This window comes from Mugil cephalus, chromosome 2 (assembly GCF_022458985.1).
Source record: "Mugil cephalus isolate CIBA_MC_2020 chromosome 2, CIBA_Mcephalus_1.1, whole genome shotgun sequence".
Lineage (NCBI taxonomy): Eukaryota > Metazoa > Chordata > Actinopteri > Mugiliformes > Mugilidae > Mugil > Mugil cephalus.
Window position 1 is genome coordinate 12829761 of NC_061771.1, and position 12600 is coordinate 12842360.

At 42.0% G+C, this 12600-nt stretch overlaps 1 protein-coding gene across 4 annotated transcripts; it reads right to left on the minus strand.

Annotated features, from left to right (window-relative positions):
- Positions 1 to 239: 239 nt before the first annotated feature.
- ncapg (non-SMC condensin I complex, subunit G) lies at positions 240 to 11241 on the minus strand. 4 transcript variants are annotated; one of them, XM_047575072.1, is made up of 23 exons: positions 11128 to 11241; positions 10707 to 10820; positions 10083 to 10331; positions 9653 to 9881; positions 9409 to 9554; positions 9205 to 9289; positions 8819 to 9011; positions 8588 to 8737; positions 8470 to 8505; positions 7545 to 7685; positions 5774 to 5897; positions 5487 to 5576; positions 4653 to 4841; positions 4110 to 4220; positions 3610 to 3729; positions 3088 to 3324; positions 2819 to 3000; positions 2556 to 2721; positions 2124 to 2291; positions 1198 to 1321; positions 933 to 980; positions 729 to 798; positions 240 to 632 (listed from the first exon to the last, which is right to left on the minus strand). In XM_047575072.1, the coding sequence occupies exons 1-23, from the start codon at positions 11182 to 11184 to the stop codon at positions 506 to 508; spliced, it is 3156 nt and encodes a 1051-aa protein (XP_047431028.1). In that variant the 5' UTR covers positions 11185 to 11241; the 3' UTR covers positions 240 to 505. The 4 variants fall into 4 exon arrangements, with proteins under 4 accessions (XP_047431028.1, XP_047431019.1, XP_047431046.1 ...); XM_047575063.1 differs by having other exon boundaries at positions 240 to 638; XM_047575090.1 differs by lacking the exon at positions 8470 to 8505.
- Positions 11242 to 12600: the final 1359 nt, after the last annotated feature.

Consider the following 12600-nt stretch of genomic DNA (forward strand, 5'->3'; position numbering starts at 1 on the left):
CAAGAGGAAATCTTAAGTGTTTCCCAGCTAGTTCGCCCTCAATGAATCTGAAAAAGACCCAAACTATTGTATTTTAAAGTTCTGTCAAAACATGGAGGTTTTGTTTGTGGGCCTTGGCGTCTGTGGCTCTAGTTTTCAGCCCGTTTAATCTGGTCTCTGACCAGCTGTTCCATTTGGAGAACTAGTGCACAAAAAGAGGAACAGAAGTGATAGTAAATAAAGTTCAGAATGCAAACAGAGCTTTTCTCCTTTTACATCTTTAATCGGTCGGTGCATCCGTACCAAAAAGTTGTTCACAGATACTGAACTCTGGTATATTGTATAGTTTACTTTAATGATTAAAATTATAAAACATGCAGAAAGAGTTAAGGATAGCAGAAACACAATACCATACAATACCTACTGAGGCCAATAATACTGGTTTTTGACTAAATATATTTATGACTTTTTTTTAAACTGTAAAAATTAACAGTAAAGGCAACACGTATGACGTGTAACCAGATGTTTAGGACACGTTGGCCTCCTGGTTGATGAGGGGGTTGAGGTCCAGTTTAGTCTTCTCCAAAGCTGCAGTCTTGGCTCTCCGCGACGGTCGCACTGAAGGAACGGACTGAGGGACGTTTTCTCCATCACTGTAGCTTAAAACAAGATGTATGTGAGATGAGTGACGCTATAATGACGGCACAGATGCCTTGACATGATGTCTAAAACAATAACTCTGAGGTCACCTCTCCTCTGATGACTCTGCCCTGCGGCTCGGCTTTCGGCCCCCTTTGGCTAAGCAGGCTTTCCTTTGACCTGTGAATAAACACTCAGGTTACCTGACAGTGCTGAGTCAACCTCTTGTCTCAGGAGGACAAGAGCTCTAAAAATAAATTGACACTGTGGAGAACTGCATTTTTTTTCCCATGTGTATACAGAACCTGCATTACCTCTTTTGGGTCTCTTGGCAGATTTTGATGGATCGTCTGTTGCAGCCTCTGTGGAAACATGGCAGTCACAGTCATGTTTCTGCATTTCCAAGCTTCAGTGTTGTCTCCACCGACACTGAGGCATTTTAACAACTTATTTATAATAAGACGTGATCAATTAACTGAACGAGTTTTCACAGACGTGCATTTAAATCTAATGGAGTAATGATAAGTTAATGTTCCACAAGATATAAAGTAGCTTCAGTTTTCAGAACTGGGTTTGTACCGTCTGCGTTGACATCCAGAGGTTGTAGTGCGCTGGCACTGAGGAGATCAGCTTGTTCCTTCGAGTCCACCAGCTGTCCAGCCATCTTCTCCAGAGCACGGAGACAGACACGATCCTTCACAGCCTGCAGGAAGGTAGAATTAAACACAGGGTTTTACAGGAGACAGGTAAACAGACTCTCCATGTGTTTTCTATCAGTTAGTGTAGTGACTCAAGCTTTAACAGCTGCTCCACTGCTGTGCTCCAGGCTAAATGACCTCAGTTTAATGGATTCCTATCTAAGTTTGTACAGACATTCATGGGCTCCTCAGGATAAATCCTACTAATTTCTCTCATCTCCATCCTCTGCTGACCGGTCAGTGGTTGGCACTAACGCCTCACAGCAAGAAGGACCCAATGGGGTCTGTCTGTGTGGAGTTTCTCCCAGTGCCTGCACTGGTTTTCTGAAGGTACTCCAGCTTCCTCCCACAGTCCAAAGACATGATTGTTAGATCAACTGGTTATTCTAGATTGGCTGATGGCCCTCTGGTAATGATAACACACTATAAACTATATGAATATATGATATAAATCTCGTTAGCATGAGGACAAACTTCATAGGTGGTTCAGACTCACAGACTCTTGCTCCGTAACTCCGTAACGTAAAAGAGCTGTAATTGGTTTGCTTGGTTGGAGTGTGTTTCTGCTTTTGTATTTCCGGCTGCTTCTTCATCTCCACAATTTTCAAATTGTTTGTTTCGGATCAGTAAAGATGGAACGCATTTAGGAAAGATTTAACCGAGGAGGTTCAGAGATACAAACATTTGCAGGACTCTTCTGCAAAAGTTTGGTGAATGTTTCAGTCGCTACGGTTAACGTCTAGGTTCCCCGTACTCTAAAAGAGCCTTGAGAAGTGTTGAATGGCAGCCGACTCATGTCTTGTGTACCTGTACAAGCTGCTGCAGCAACGTCAGCAGGTCCTTCCTCACAGTCTCGTCTCTGCTCAGCTCCAGGTTGCTTAGAGTCTTGGCATAGAGACGCACTTCAGGGGCTGTGGGGTCTCTCAGCATCTCGCCACACATACGTACTGCCAAGTAGTCATGGACACACACCTCCTAAAGATAAAGACAGACACAACCAGTCAGGTCAATTTATAAATATTATAAGAATATTCTCAAATATTTTTTTTCAAATATACTCTCAACAGGTTTTTACTTTTACTGGAATTGCAATTTGGACCAGACATTATTAACATTTGTGGGAAGAAACCTGTATGATGTAGCTCAGTGAACTAATAAAAACGTGATCTGGCGGGACAATCCAAACTAGCTTATTCAGGCTCTTCTGCGTTCTCATTGTTCTCGGTGGATGTCTCTTACCTCGGTGTTAGTCGAAGGTTTAATGAGCGCGCTGGGGCGGGTCAGCTCAACAAGGAGTTCCAGCACATTGTTTATATCCACCTCAGCCAGCGGAGAAGTGGCCGGGGCGTTCATCAGGGTCCGAACGGTCGGCAGGAAACTCTCCTCCACCACTTCCTGGTGGACCCTAACGTACACAAACGCAAACTGAAGGTTAGATTGTATCACTTCATCCACTTGCTGTAAAGAACGACATTGACAGCAGAGCTCAGTGGGTGCGGGACCTGCTCTCGCGGGCGTAGAGCTGGAAGAAGACGCCGAGGCAGTGCCGTAGGCGGGTGTCGTCCTCTGTGACGGGATTGTACCACAGCAGCACCAGGCGCGAGAACATCTTGGCGCTGGAGATACGACCCGTGTACATGAGCTTGGCCAGGCCCTCCGCTGCCTCTGTCCGCAGGTCTGACATCTGGGGATGTTTGACACGGATAACTTTACATTTCTTCAAAACATAGATGCGGTATTTCAACACATCACATGACTATTTCAACCGCACCTCACAGTCCAGGAACTCTGAGAGCATCACGAGCACACTCTGTGCGGTGTCCTCGGGAGCGTCTCCCCTCCCCTCAGCCACCGCCGCGTCGTCCTCCTGCTTGTCTGGTGACTGGGAGGAAGGAGCCGTCTGAGTGGCAGGTGTTTCTGAGAGGAGCTGGAAGCCAAACAGCAGGAGCAGGTCGATGATGGCTCGCAGAGCACTGATACGGATCTTTACCTCGTCCAGCTGAGCAATCTGCAAACACAAACCAATTTCAGTCCAGACAGACGGGCTGTGCTTTTAGCTCAAGTGGTCAGAAGTAGCTCAGGACTGTGGATTATTATTATTAAAAGGTCATCTTTCTGAGTAAAAAAAACAAACATCAAAAAAAAAACATGTTCTAAATGTAGTAAACACTGCGTTTCTGTCATATTTCTTATTAAAAGTGTCAACATTTACCTCAATGGTGTTAAAATTGTTGAATTAAAGTCTCAGCAGCAGAAAAATGGAAGCACATTGAACTCGTCTGAATGAAGTTACCTGTAGCAGCAGGACCATGTGGGTTTTGGCCAGATCCTTGCTGTGCAGGGTGCATGTTCCTAGACACATCACAGCCATGTTGCGGACAGCAGGGTGAGCGTTCGCTATGCTGGGCAAAATCTGACAGAGATGGAGAAAACATGACAATCCAGTGTTTTATTTTATCGTTAGCCGTTACACTACAGCTGTTAAGACTAAAAAACAAAACCTCAATTAAGTCGTAACAAGTTAAGTTCTGATGCTTTACAAATAGATGGTGCCTGAACTTATGTACGTGCCGCAATTAATTCATTGTTCACGAACTAAAAACCTGCTACAGTATCTTAACCTGAAAGGAAATAAACACTTTATTGTGCGTTTGCTGCAGTGGTTCTATTTATACTCAAAACAAGCTACTCTGAAAGTTATCTACACAAACCAGACTGTGAAAACTGATGTTATCCATAAAGAGAGACCGTGTTGTGTTATGAACACAAAGTGTGCAGCGTGTGGATTTTTACCAATGAGGACATCAGAGCACTCGTGGTGGGACCGATCCGTGTCTTGATGTTTATCTGCTTCAGCAGTTCGGCGCACATGATTAGACACCTCAACAGAGTCTCTGGATCATTCTGAAAAGATAAACAAACAAACACAGATTCAGATTAATTACTAATCCCTTTTATTACAGAAGTATATTTTCTTTTTACCATTGAAGGTAAATTATATTAAATTTCATGGTGTTAAAGTTACAGTTAATTCAAAAGGAAAATCCAGAAGACATTAATGTATTCAGTCCCTGGTTTCCTACACAGCATGAGCCCTGTTTCTTTCAGATGTATCTTCTAATGAACCTCATTGAATTTAAAATTTTCTCCATCCTGAAACGGGGTCCTCTGGTTTATGTGTTCATAGTATAGTGTATATGAAAGGAGCACACTTTGGGTCGAACAAAAACACGAAACAGATAAAAACATAACAAAGGTAACTTACTGGAATAATATACTTTATGCAGACATGATATAAACAACCATGTTTATGGAGCTTCTGATGTAGTTCCTTACCTTCTCAGTGGGGGCCTCCTTGTCAGACGGCTGATTGCTTTCCGCAGCTTCCTGGATGATCTGGTTCCTGCGATTTTCCAGTTCTGTGATGGAGTCCTTCAGCTCTGCTGCCCGGCCAAAATCCTGGGCGGCGATGCAGTCCTCCAGTGTTTGTTTAGCCTCCAAAATACGCACCTTGACCTCTGCAAGCTGGATGGGAGGAGGACACAAAGCACAGCCCAGTCATTCCTGAGATAAAATGTAGTCTGGAGGAGTCTTGAGACGGAGAAACTGCTCCTCACGTAAAACAACAACCACTGAGTCCCTGGGCCAGGTTACAAGTCTCTAGAGGTTAGTTTGATGTTACTCACTGAAAACACAAGCAATGGGAGAAGCCAGGTTCACAGGATGGATAAAAGCTAGACACCCAGACTAGGACCGACCTACTTGGAAGTTATCTAAACAGCCGTCAATGCTTATTAAAAACAAGAGCTGGATGAACAAACACAATGAAGACCCACAATCATGTTGACGTACAAAGAAACCGCGGAGGTTAAATGAGGAAAGAACGTGAGGATTAACGGACCAGGACACATTAGAGAGAGATGAGTTTAGCGCACATGACATGAACCTTCCACCCCACTAGTCAACATGTGCTTTAAACCATCTGCTCGCTGGAGGCAGAGCAGCTTCAACAAGTAGAGAGAAGAAGGGAAAGTAAACAGAGCATAAAACAAATGCAGGTTTCCACATCGCAGAGAAAAGGCTAGACGCTCCGAACACTTGGGAATTAAATACATTTTTTTGGCGCTTATGCAAATACGTTCTGTCTCGTTGGTTTCGTGTGTCGCCCACCTGGACCTGCTGCCGGCGGCTCACGCTCTCGTCCACCGGCGGATTGGTCTCTGTGATGGGCTCCCTCACATCCGAGATGATTTCTGCCACCTGTGCATCACAAAGCCGACTCATTAAAACATCAAACGAAAGACACTTGCTTTGTGGTCACCATTTCATAACTCAGATTCTGCTTAATTGCTCCGCCGGGTGAATTCATGAGGGAAAGTGAAACATTCAGCGAAGCAGGTGTGTTTGGGGAAAAAGTCTGAATAAAAGTAAAATGTTCAGATTTAAGTGTAACTTACAGTTTGTGTGCGTCTTTGGTCGTCGGGGATGAGACTGAGAAGTTTCTCTGTGATCAGGAATACCAGAGAGGAAGGGGTCTGTGGGAGAGCCAACATTTCCTGCAGCACAGCCAGCATGCACTTCCTACAAACACACAATCCAAAAAAAACATCATCAGTCTCAGCAACTGAGATTGTGTACCTCTTGCCAGATAATTTACATCCATGTCTGTCCATCATATAACAGCACAGTGAAGGCACTGAAGAAAGTTAAAGTGATTTAGGTGTTTAGTTCATAGTTCACATTTATGCAAATCTTTATAATTAGCATATTAATTCTTGATTTATTGCCAAAGAAGTATTTTATGAGGCCACGGCAGCTTTAAACGACCAAATAATAATCACTTCAGGCAATTTAGGAGATTAAAATGAACTCATATCTCAAGGAATTACAGAAAGCTAATAAGGAACTGAAATGATCTCTTCAGCCACTTTCAAGCTGGAAATATTCTCATGTGTTTTGTCATGTATAATGCCTCATGTGCTACTGTCTTTGAGACATGAACAGCTGTTTGGACAAAACAAGACATCTCAAGACAGAAAATTAGGGAGTCTTCAATCAATCGAGAAAAGTAAGTGATACTCATCAACTAATGCTGCGTCATCATTTTAAAAATCAAACTAATGAAACTTGCCTGGGCAAAAATGATGTTACCCTGAAGTTAATACTGTGTGACAAAACCTTTAGAAGCAGCCATGTGATTTCTGCAGCTCTTACAGTGAGACTTTTGCATACGTGAGCAAACTTCTTTGAAGGGCGCCTTCTCCAGACTATGATCTGTGCTGAGATGTTCAATAAGACTGAGATCTGGGCTCGTGGCAGGTCAGTACAGAATAGTCCCATGTATTTGTGGGTGTTGTTAGCATTTTGCTTTGGGTCGTTATTGTGTTGAAGGACAGAGACCAAGCTTTCTGACACTGGGCAGAACATTGCGCTTGACAGTCTTTAGATTGCACAGTAAACTGCACAGATTCTAATCCCATATACAAGATATGACTGAACCTCAACCATGTTTCACAGTAGGTGCAGTTTTCTTTTCTTTAGATGCTTCATTTTTCATCTATGCATTTAGGCAAATTCCAACTCAACCATTGAGTCCTCCTTGTTTGTCTTCCATTAAGTCCAGTTTGGCTCAAACAAGTGCCTGATGGTGTGATCTGACACTAATGTACCTTAGAGTTTTTTTTGAAGTTCTTCTGGGCTCTTGGGTTACCAGTCACATTATCTTTCTCTTCAGTTTGTCATCAAATTTCGTTGTGCAGCCTGTGACTTAAACTTCTGAACAATATGTGCAAATGTAGACACAGGAACATCGAGCTGCTTAGAGACGGTCTTTAGCTTTCTGTGCGTGTTCAGTGTGGCAGACGCCATGATACCAAACAGCACAGTTGTCACTTTTTCAATAGACTGACTGACTACAAGTTTAAAAACACCTGTGATGATGGATATTTTTAATTATTACTTCTGTCACTTTAAAGCTATTTCAGTGACCACCACTGTGTTTTTTTTCTCTTTAACGTACAGGCACCAACAATTTTATCCATGTCTGTATCTCCAAGCCTTGAACGCAAACTGAATATCTCAGTAGTTTCCTCCCAAAAAGACTCTTCTCTCCCAAACAGCCCTTGTTTTCTTCATCGTTATCTGCGTTTTTCTCGTATCTCATAGCTGCGCCCACATGGTTGTTAAGGTGATTTTGTCACTGAGTCTCTCCTTTGTATTTTCTCTTACCTTCCACCCTCCTCGTTGGTGTCCAGGCAGCCGATAAGATGGATGAGCTGCTGTGAGATAAACTCTTTGGTCATGGCCAGCTCCAGCTGCTTGAAGTCAGCCCTCTGCTCCTCCAACAGCACAGGGACGGCCTTCAGGTAACTACAGTCAAACAACAGCTTTCAGAGTCCAGTCAGATAAAACATTTCTACCACACACTACATGACAAAAAAACTGAGGGTGTCCAGATTACAGTTGTTCACCTAATAACATGTAAGACAATCATACTCAATGCAACAGTGCACCATCACTACCTAAAAGCAAATGCTACACACAGCCATGTCAGCGTTTAGCCACTGACAGATTTATACAAACCAGCAACTTGTGATCTTTGTCAAATTAATTAGCAGGTGAATGTTGTGAGTAAAAACAGTTAATAAAAAAAAAAGCATGGTGCTGTATCAGGTCACAGCTGAGAAGAGTGGAGTGGATGTGTGGAAAAACATCTGTGATTTAAGAAAGTGTAGGTTTATAGGCAACTAATTTAGTAGTGGCTTAAAAACAACATTAGTCATGAAAATGACCCTGGACGATTACGGCGAACTACACATACAATGAGGTGCACGGCTACAACAAACAAAAAGTATTTGTGTAATAAGAGCAGTCTAGTATTTTGAGAGTGAGCTTGTAAAAAAAAGTAAATTAATTTGTAAGTCCATGATCTTTGGGGTCTTATGGCATTTTAAATTGATGAATAGCTTCTTTTTGATCTTGTACAGAAAAACACACCGAAATGAAAATGTCATTTTACTTGTTTGGAAGGGATAAATTATTATTCTATAAATGTCACACTAGCGATGTTAACTTCAACATAAGCTATTAGCCAGTGTTAGCCACACTATAAAAGCAGTTATTTAAGCCTTGTGTTAGCCACACAGTTACATACAGCGAGACCTCCTCTGAGAACTCTGCCTTCAGATACCTGGAGTTACAACACGGTCATTATGGCAGCTGTATTTCTCTCATATGATATTCAGCTGAGAGCAATGATTTGATTTCCTTACCCACAGAGGTAGCTGGCAAAAGTGGAAGCATCTGGTAACACTTGATCCAGCATTTCATCTCCTTCGTCTCCTTTACCCTTGATGAACTCGCAGAGAGCTCTCCAGTACAGCACATTTTCACAGGTCAGAGAGTCCACTGGAATCAGTTTCCTGTTAAAAGCGCACGTCTTTAATCTCTAAATGCGAACATTTAATTCATCAGTTACATATGAGACGTGCGTCTGAGTGTACCTGTTGTCGAGCGGCACTTTGTTCTGCAGCAGCTCTTCTGGGGACGTCCTTTGGAAAATGGCTTTCAGTGTATCCAGAGCGGTTTCAGCACAGTTCTCTACATCCAGCCTGTGGAGCAGCTCGATGATGTTCCCATCGAGTCGAAGCAGCCAGGCCGGCAGCAGACGCGAGCAGACCACCTCCCTCACCGCTTCTACAAAACACAGCCGATCACAATCAAATTAACTGCAGGAAAAATGTCAAAATAAATGAACAGCACCAATTTCTGCAGTGTGAGAATTTGCCGTTTAAAATAAAATGAATATTGTGGGTTTTACATTTCCTATTGTTCATTGTGTCACATTTTAAAATAACAGAATAAACAATCAGATAGAAATCAACGTTACCTGAGGTATCACGGAGACCTTGCTGCAGCAGTCGAACTCTCTGTGCGATGGTCAGAGCTTTAATGTGAACCTTGTCAGCCAGAACCTTAAATTAGAAACAAAGAGAGACTCAACCTCAGTTCATAAAATTTGGTAAATAGTTGGCGATAGGTGTGAGCATTCTTTTTTTTTTGTTTTTTACATCTGACTGCATGCATGGGCTACCTGGTAGGCCAGCTTGCGGACATTCTCCTTGATGTCGCGGGTGCGCTTCAGTACTTTGGGAAGGGTGTGAGGTGCCATTGCAATGCAGGACAAAACGGCACGTCGCACCTCAGCATTAGAGTCGTTTTCCAGAATCAACATATACGCTGAAAATGAGTGAAATGAGCCATTAGTTAAAGTGACGGATTCTTCTTGTGGAATTCGAAAATTTCTTGCATTTTAAAATGAATCTCAAAAAACAAACCACTGATGGTCGGACAGTCAGGATCCATTGGCTGCTGAAGGCGAGTCATGGCCAAAGCTGCCTGAATCCTCACATTGGGGAACTTGTCTGTGACACGGACCAGCATGGCTTGATGGATGCGATCAAAGAGATCATCGTCAATCTGGGCGTTCTCTGCCATACTGCCCAGCAGCTTGTTGATCAGCTGGCAGGCACGGAAACGTACCGCATGGCTACTGGCTTTATGGGACTGCAAAAGAAGGCAGAAGACAGCAAAGTCCAAACATGATATTACAAGCAGAAATGAAAAACACACAGGACAAAGAAACAAAAAAGAAAGGCTTCAATTTCACAGGAGAAAAAAGTATTTGTATATCACATCAGAGCTTATGTGCTGAGAAAACACAACAACATGGTTCCTCTGAATACACGAATGCAATAATGTTCATACTTCCAATAGGAAGCTGAAGATGAAACTCAGAAATGGATGATCATCCTCCGTTTCTTCTTCTTCTTCCTCGCCCTCCCCTTCCTGCTGCTGCTCCTCTTCCTCCTCCGTTTTAGGAGGAGACTGGAAGCTCGTGGCAAACCTCGCCACAAACTCGATGACATTTTCGACAGCAGGCTCACGTTTGTAGACAATCATCGCATACTTCAGGTAGTGGACGAACTCCTCGTGGAACAGTGACTTGTCCTCAAGCTGGGGGAGGAGATGAATGATGGGACAATGCAAAACATTAGAAACAAACCTTTAGGTGTAAAATAGGATCAAGGGTTTTTTAAGCCATTAAATAAGTAACCATCTCACAGGCCTTTCTGTCCAGAGAGGAGATTATTGCAAATATGCTCCAACTTATAGTTATAGTTAATATAGAGTTTGCTAAGATCAGCACCTGTGCTCCGTTGTTGCCCCTTTCATTTACTACTTTTTTTTAAAATCATTATTAAAATTTTGACCCTTCGAAAGAAACCACATCCATAACATGCTTCTTAAAATTATGAGCAGGTGTGGTGCATATCATAAATAAATCCTAGTACAGAATAACAATGTCACATTATGATAATGAGTTCATACCTTGTTGTAGCGGCTCTTCAGACTTGCTACCAGCTTTGCTTTGTTATTGTGGCCTTTCTGAGCGCGCTGAAACGCCTCCTTGATGTCTAGTTCGTTGTCTGCAGTCATATTTGCCTTCATGAAAAGCAGAAAAGCAAACACAGAAATACTAAAACAGCCGCCGAAACAGTTTTAACCCTAACCCTTAGGTTTTTGCTCGCGTAGCACTTGTAGGTCTCCAGCAGCTTGTAGGTCTCCGAAGTCTCGTTAGCAAACTAAAGCCCACCTCGACCCAACTTCCACGGAAACAAACTCAGCAGAACAACAAATAACATACGACACCGTTCCCTGGACACATGGTGCATAATGATTTATGACACAATAAAAGAAACATACAGTATAAGTAGACTTATAAGTATGTATAAGTATAAATGTAACTCACCCCTTCCTCTGTTTTCTCGTCGTGTAACTGCCGCCTGTTTTCAAATTCAACTGTCATCGCGAGAAGAGAAGTGGGCTACGTAATGACGCAATAACGTCCTGTGTGTTGGGCCCTGCGTGAGGTCTGACAGGCTGAGCGATACATAATATAATATAATATAATATAATATAATATAATATAATATAATATAATATAATATAATATAATATAATATAATATAATATAATATAATATAATAATTTATTTAAATGAATGAATGAAATGAAGGAGATGGTCTGCTTTCCTTATCTGTTTTTAATGTAAACTAGGCACATATGAGTTTTTGAGTTTTTGAACCGATTAAATTATTTTTTGTCATTTTGCTTATTTTATTAGACGAGTTCACATTTAAAGTAAATAATCAATAATCATTCAGTTAATATTCCTACAATATATGAATAGTTCTATTTAAAATAAATAAGAGAGAATTAATGATATACTGTTTCTTTTAACTCCAAGTTTTCTGAAGTTCTGAAAACCAAGTTGTCTGAACACAGCTGTTGTAGTCCACACATTTACGATGTAGTTTGAAGTAGTCTGAAGTGAGAAATGACCCCGGAACATCTGATGTGATTAATGTAGTCAAATCAGACGTTCATTTCTCATTTAAAAAAATATATAAAACCCATGTTATCATATGACTTAATGTCAGGTGAATTAGATACACTTACTAATTGTACTACAGATAGGCTACCTGACATAAAAGCTGTTTGTCCCAATGTGCAGCCACTGTGTTGTGATTGTGTGATGTCCAGGGAAGCAGCTGCCTGGACAGCTGTGGAACAGACAGTTTACCCGTGGGAACAGCAGGAACAAGCTTTCTCTCCAGGCAGATGGCTCCTCATTTTATGGCGTCTATTTCTGGAAATCAATTCAATATAGATGATACTCTGTCAAGGTGTTTGCTTTAGACCCGTGTACATGTCACAAGTAAGTGTTATCATATTTAATGCTTATAATGCCTAAAAAACTCCCCATCTGACCAAAAAGTCATCATACTATAAACAAGAAAAGGTGAGGACCTCTCAAGATCCGAATGCTACCCAGTGCATTTTACACTTTTAACGTCCTGTGTGTGACGATACATATCCGTGTGACCGAGGCTGGATTACACAACAGCTGCTCCGAGACCACAGACCCCCAGGTTCCCTCAGTGCCAACTGGTTTGTGGCCATCTGATTTCCACGAAGGAAAGTGCAGTAAGGCCTGTTCAGGTTTATGGCTTGAGGCTCCAGTATGCTTAGAACAAACTGGGATGTCATATACGCTACATCCATCAGTTACATTCCTACAGCACACACATTAAGACTCAGAGGCATTCATTGTGACACACTTGGTTGGACAGAGTTGTGTGAGAAATTAAAGAAAGAGCAGGAGAAGTGCAAAATATTTCTGAAGCTGTCACCCAGACAGTGTCAAGTTGTGTTGAAATAA

Coding starts and splice junctions, on each gene's coding strand:
- ncapg (XM_047575063.1), bottom strand. CDS start 11,184: ATGACAGTTGAATTTGAAAACAGGCGGCAGTTACACGACGAGAAAACA. Junction 3,325..3,609: donor ACATGGTCCTGCTGCTACAG/GTAACTTCATTC, acceptor TTGTGTTTGCAG/ATTGCTCAGCTGGACGAGGT. Junction 639..728: donor GCAGAGTCATCAGAGGAGAG/GTGACCTCAGAG, acceptor TCTTGTTTTAAG/CTACAGTGATGGAGAAAACG.